The sequence below is a fragment of the Mauremys mutica genome, chromosome 4, assembly GCF_020497125.1.
Source record: "Mauremys mutica isolate MM-2020 ecotype Southern chromosome 4, ASM2049712v1, whole genome shotgun sequence".
In the NCBI taxonomy this organism is placed as follows: domain Eukaryota; kingdom Metazoa; phylum Chordata; order Testudines; family Geoemydidae; genus Mauremys; species Mauremys mutica.
This window is the reverse complement of record NC_059075.1, coordinates 28,352,666-28,358,251: the sequence shown is the minus strand read 5'-3', so window position 1 is coordinate 28,358,251 and position 5,586 is coordinate 28,352,666. Positions and strand designations below refer to the sequence as shown.

At 52.3% G+C, this 5,586-nt stretch overlaps 1 protein-coding gene across 1 annotated transcript; it reads right to left on the bottom strand.

The window, feature by feature from the left end:
- Positions 1-2,845: 2,845 nt before the first annotated feature.
- GSC (goosecoid homeobox) lies at positions 2,846-5,376 on the bottom strand. Its single transcript, XM_045013242.1, has 3 exons — positions 4,867-5,376; positions 4,195-4,454; positions 2,846-3,769 (listed from the first exon to the last, which is right to left on the bottom strand). The coding sequence occupies exons 1-3, from the start codon at positions 5,186-5,188 to the stop codon at positions 3,617-3,619; spliced, it is 735 nt and encodes a 244-aa protein (XP_044869177.1). The 5' UTR covers positions 5,189-5,376; the 3' UTR covers positions 2,846-3,616.
- Positions 5,377-5,586: the final 210 nt, after the last annotated feature.

Genomic DNA, 5,586 nt, shown 5'->3' with positions numbered 1-5,586 from the left:
AGTAACTACATTTTAGTACCCTCTCTTGTCAAGAGATAGCAAGCCATTTTAATAAAATACATATTTTTTAAAAGGCATACTTTACCCATTCAAAATCATTTTTACTCCCAAACTAACACCAATAACAAGTTGTAAGTGGGACTGGTTACCTGCGTAAAGTTAAGACAGTGCATAAATGTTTGCAAAATCAAGGCTATACTACCTTTTCCTCTTTCTCTCACTATTACATGCAGTATGAACATGCCCAATAAAACATAATACTGGCCAAATATGGGGGGGGGGGTTAAACATCCATCCAATGAGGCTTCCTGCATATACCTTACCAAAAAACCCTCCCCACACATAAACCACTACTTCCCACATTTTGCAACCTAGTTTCAGTGATGCTGAGCTGTACATTCAATCCAGTTTTACATAATGTACATGTCTGGTGTGTTATTACTGTGCTTTTAGAAGCATAACATTAGCTCTGCGCACACATACTAGTGTCTGCATTAATGGGGAAGCATCAGTTGGGAAATGGTACCCCCTTTGCTTCTTCTCTTCAGTGGGAAAGGCAGGATCGGCTTCTCCTCTTCACTAGGGGTGGTTAGATAGTAATCAACCCACTGAGGATTGGGTCATGTGAGGCCACTCCTATTTCTTTTCTTCACTGTGGGACGGGGGCTACTCTGGCATTTCACCAGAGGGGAATGAGGGGTTGGGTTCATCCAAAGGGGGAGTGCAAGGGCACCAGGAATCTTGTTTTTACTGGCAATTTTTGGGAAATCGCCAACTGTTGCGCTAACACCAGCAGAGCTGCACCATGCTACTTCTACAGTGGGAGATTTAAATAAACTCTGATATAGAGGAAGCCATGAAGGAACACATAGGAAAACTGGGTGTACCATGAATGGAGGGAGATGTTTGAGCATAGGTGTCCGAGTGTCTTTATTACCCTTTCCCACCACCACCCCCTGCTAAAATTACCCACTGTTGCCATCACTTGGACAGCTGCACCAGTGGGAGCAATGGTGGGACTACCAGCTCACACCAGTGCCTTGTCTACACTAGCGGGTCTACCATTGATATCACCGGTGGAGCTGAACTGGCAGTAGCACTGCTTGGAACTTTAGAGGGAAAAGATCTTTTCTAAACAAGGCTACAGAAGGGGAAGCATGTATGGGTGGGAGATGACTGTGTGACTCAACAGGGATGAGGACATTGGGGTTGGGTGTCTCAGGTAGCAGGCATGGGGGAAATGAACACAAATGGATGTGAACTTAAGGGGCGGAGTGGAAGTCTCCACTGTGAGGCGTGCACAAATTGAGCAATGCAAGGAGATTAGGAAGCCACTGTAGACCAATTATGAGTCTATTGTCTCAGTGGGGTAAAGAGCGACTAGCACCTTCCTACCAAATATCCCCTAGTTCAGTTCATAACTCCTCTTGTTTGCAACTTATCCGAGTTGTATCAATAGCAATATCGGTGTAATGAGATAGCTCTCATAAATAGGGATCATCAAAGACAAACTGGTTGGAAACTCAAAGGAGCATCTCTCTCCAGAAAGCAAGAGAGAGGAGAGCCGGGAAATCAAATAACAAAGGGGAGGCTACATTTGCTTTACCTGAAAATATTTCCTAGTGCCATGGCTTTTAGCTTCACTGTGGCTTGTGACAGTACAGAGGAGCTGAGCAAATTGATTTACAAATATTGCATTACAAAGCATGATGCCATTGGCAAAATAAAGGATCAAATCACTATTATGTGCAGTGTAGTTGTAGCCCTGTGGCTCCCAGGATAAGTAGTTGGTCCAATAAGAGACATTACCTCACCCACCTTGTCTCTCTGATCGCATTTAGTCAGTCAGCTCTGGTGAAGCCACGAGGAGTAACCCAGCTTGAGCTGAAGTTTTCTCCTGGTTGCTCTGCAGCCCTGAGCCAGCCCCGCGGCGAGGCAGCGCTGGGCAGCCCCGCAGGCCGCCAGCTCTCCAGGTGCTCGTCCCGCCCGCTTCCCCCAGGCCCGCAGGACCCGTTACTCAGTGAACCAAGGGCCCTCCTCAGGCGCTGGAAATGGGGCGCTTCGGAGCGAGGCCATCACACCTGCTGCCCCTGCCAGGACACGAGCCCTAGCGCCAGGCGTGCCCCGGGCTCCTCGCACCTGCGAGCGGCGCTGGCGGAGGCTAACAGCGGGGGGGGGGGAGCCCCAGCCAGCGCATGGCGCGCACACAGCAAACAGCCCCGGCAGGGCGCGGCGCCTCCCAGGGGGTGGGTTAGAGCTGCCAGCACGTGGGGCGCCCTGCGGCCGGCGCAGCTCTCCGCGGGGAAGCGGGGCCCACGAGCCACGCTTTACCCCCGTGTCCCTGCCCCCACCCCGGCGGGGCAGAGCTCGGCGCGGGGCCCGTTGCGCCGCAGGGTGGGGTGCTGGGCTAGCGCCCGCTCTGCTCAGCGCCAGCAGCTGCCGAGGCCTGCGTGGCAAGCGGCGCAGAGCGCGCCCGGCGGGAGCCTGGCCAGGGGCTGGAGTGCAGGGCTGGCTGCAGGCTGCTAAGCCGCTGCGCCCCGGCTCAACCAGGCCCGCGGGCCTGTCCGGCCTAACCAAGGCCGCCAGCCTCAGACGCGCCCTCCTGGCTGAGCCGAATCCACAAAGCGCTCCCCGGGCGCCAGGCCGCAGCCTCCAACCAGCGAGGGGAGCGTCCCCCCCCGCCCCAGCCCCTCATCTGCCCAGCTCCAGGGGCGGGGGCCGTGCCCTATTTACATACACTGTATTAGGGAGTGTCCCGGCCCTGGGCTCTGGCAGCGGACAGCTCCTTCGCCTGCCGGCTTGAGGCCAAGCACCAGCGAGCTGCTCTGAAAATGGCCGTGCGCTCTTCTGGGGGCTTGCTCGCCCTCCCCTGACTTCCAGAGCAGCCCCCGCTAGACACCGCAGGCGGGCATTTAACACCGTACCCATTTCAAAAGTGATACCAGCGCCTCAGGCTGACGCATTAATCACCCTAGTTGATATATGAGGACGTGGGGGGTTTTGCAGACAAGCTTAGTCACCCAACGATTGCTGGGCGCTCCTGGTAAAGAGCCATCAGCTTCGACAACGAATGGTACCGCTATGGGACGACAGTAACCATTACTGAAGGAAACCCACCAAACCGTATTCGAAGTTACGGTGCATTTAGGCGGTTGCAACGGTTCACAGGTGGAGTCTTCCGTCGCCCGTATTTAAAAAATAAAAAAAGGTTTGATTTCTTTTTTAATCGTGTCTCGCGCCTGCTGATAAATTCAAACCACGTCACACGCTGAAATTAATTAATCGGTTACAAATTAGTACCATTTACAACACCGTATCTTCCACTCTTTCCAAACTAGTAAATAAATAAATAACGGCAAACGCCCCTTTTTCTAGATTAAGGAAAAATATGTCACCACCATCGGATTAAAGTATCTGTAAATAGCACAAAGGTAAATAAAGGGGCCGGCGTATACCTGTGCAACACCTCCGCAACTTATTTTATTTACAAGCAATCATCTCGGGGTAATGTACACTATATACAGATCTCTTTTCCCTCCAACAAGGCAGAGTGTGTGCAAGTAGCATCCTTTTGTGCAAGTCCCACAGTCCACGACAAGGGTCCATTTGCAAGGTATCAACTATCGGAGTCCAAATCACTTTTCCCTTCTTCTTGCCTCTTTTCTGGGGACGTTTTGGAAGCTTTATTCCATTTCTGTGCGTTTTCTGACTCCTCGGAAGAGGATCTCTTTTGCCTTCTCCATTTTGCCCGGCGGTTCTTGAACCAAACCTGTCATTGCAATAAATCAAATCATTATAGTAGTAACAAACAACAACATTTTGTTCAGACAGGCACCCTTTTCAGCCCGAACGCGTGACACCAGTTCTGCGTGACATGCACATCTTTTGACTCGATTTGCTTTGGTTCGGTATAAATGGAAAAGCAGAGCAATTACAATCGGTTACGTATATTTCAAGTCTAAGGTTTGCCACGTTTAAAGAGGGGTGATCGCTTATCGAAATTTGCTAATTATCTGAGTGATCGGTTTATTTATCCGAGTGCAGACGGGTACGTGTAAGAGCTAAACTTTTTGCTCCTCTTGTAAACCTGTTGCATGCTCTTCCATCAGCTTGCCTTGGATAACGCGCGGCGATGGCTGCAGCTAGACTAGGAACTGAGACTCAGTTAACTTTTAAATATAAAGGGGAAAATACCTCCACTTTTTCCTCTCTTAAATGCACCCTCCTGGCCAGCTGTTCCCGGGTGCCCACATCTGGGTATTTAGTTTCCTGGAAGAGGTTTTCCAACGCTTCCAGCTGCTCGTCAGTGAAGATAGTTCGGTGTCGTCTTTTCCTCCTGCAGTGCAGCTGGTTCAGTAACTGCAGCTCAGTCCGGGACAAGGTGCCCACGTTCATATACGGCAACATCTGGTGGGGCACAGGCGACATCAGGACTGACCCAGTACCCTCGTAGCCTAGAGAGAAGACGAACACACTATTTGCATTGGACGGAGAGATCAAGAGCAGATCACTCCGTTAAAAACTTGTGCCCCCTTCCCTCTGACACCGACACAACCCGAGATCCCCCTCTGAGCCCGAAACAAAGAACCCCAGTGCCAAACGATCCGAAATTAGAATGGGACTGAGTGAGACGCGTACTATAGACATAATACAGGGCAGGGAATTGCCAGGGTGACAGTACTTCGCTGGGATTCCTAGTCATTTCGGAAGGGCAGAGACCCAAACGCTATTTACAGCTGGCTCGTCAAGCACACAAATAGCCAGGCACCCGCCTCGCGAACAATCTCAAACCCCCCGCCGCCGCCAGTAAAGCGCCCCGGGCTCGCCCAGCTGGGTGAGAACGAACGGGCACCTGGGCTCGCTTACCTGTTGCAGGGACGCACGAACACTGCTGCGCGCCCAGAGGCTGCATGGCCCCGCAGCACGAAGGACCCACGGGGGACGCCTGCACATGCAGCTGCCCGTAGTAGTAGTTGTTGTAGGCAATCCTAGATCCACTGACCGCGGGCAGATTGGAAGCGGGGGCCACCGCCCGGGAGTAAAATCCGCTGTAATCGGTGCCGTAGAGGGAGTCCCCATGCAGGTTGGAGAACACCACGGGCGCGGCGCCCTGGTGCAGCAGGACCGACTCCTTGCAGCGGGGTCTGGCGGCCAGGATGTTGTCGATGGTGAACATACCAGCAGGCATTACCCGAACTCTGCAGGGGCGGGCAGGGAGGGACGAAACCGAAACTTTTCCGAGACTTTCAAGGGGATCAGAGCGAAAGAAATTGATCTTTTCCCGAAGGCAGCGTGTGTGTGTGTGCGCGCGCGCTCGCAGGAGACTGCTCTGTAACTCCCCCCCTCCACTCTCGCCTGTTTACTGATCTCAACCAGAGGGCTGCATGGAGTATAATCCATCTGAACTTCTTCCCTTTTTTATACCCAGGCGACGTCATCCTGGATTGAGTTCCTGGTAATAGGCAGATGACAAACAAAACCAGATTTGACTTTATTTTGGGGACGGGGGAGGGAAGAGGTGGAGCTGGGAGAGGGGTACACAAAGGAGTGAAAGGCGCCTGAGCTGTGTATTGAGAATTAATGAAA

Excerpts from the sequence above, each read along its gene's own strand:
- GSC (XM_045013242.1), bottom strand. The coding sequence starts at position 5,188 with ATGCCTGCTGGTATGTTCACCATCGACAACATCCTGGCCGCCAGACCC. Across the intron at positions 4,455-4,866 it reads TTCGTGCGTCCCTGCAACAG|GCTACGAGGGTACTGGGTCA; the intron begins GTAAGCGAGCCC and ends TCTTCTCTCTAG. Across the intron at positions 3,770-4,194 it reads TAAGAGAGGAAAAAGTGGAG|GTTTGGTTCAAGAACCGCCG; the intron begins GTATTTTCCCCT and ends TTGCAATGACAG.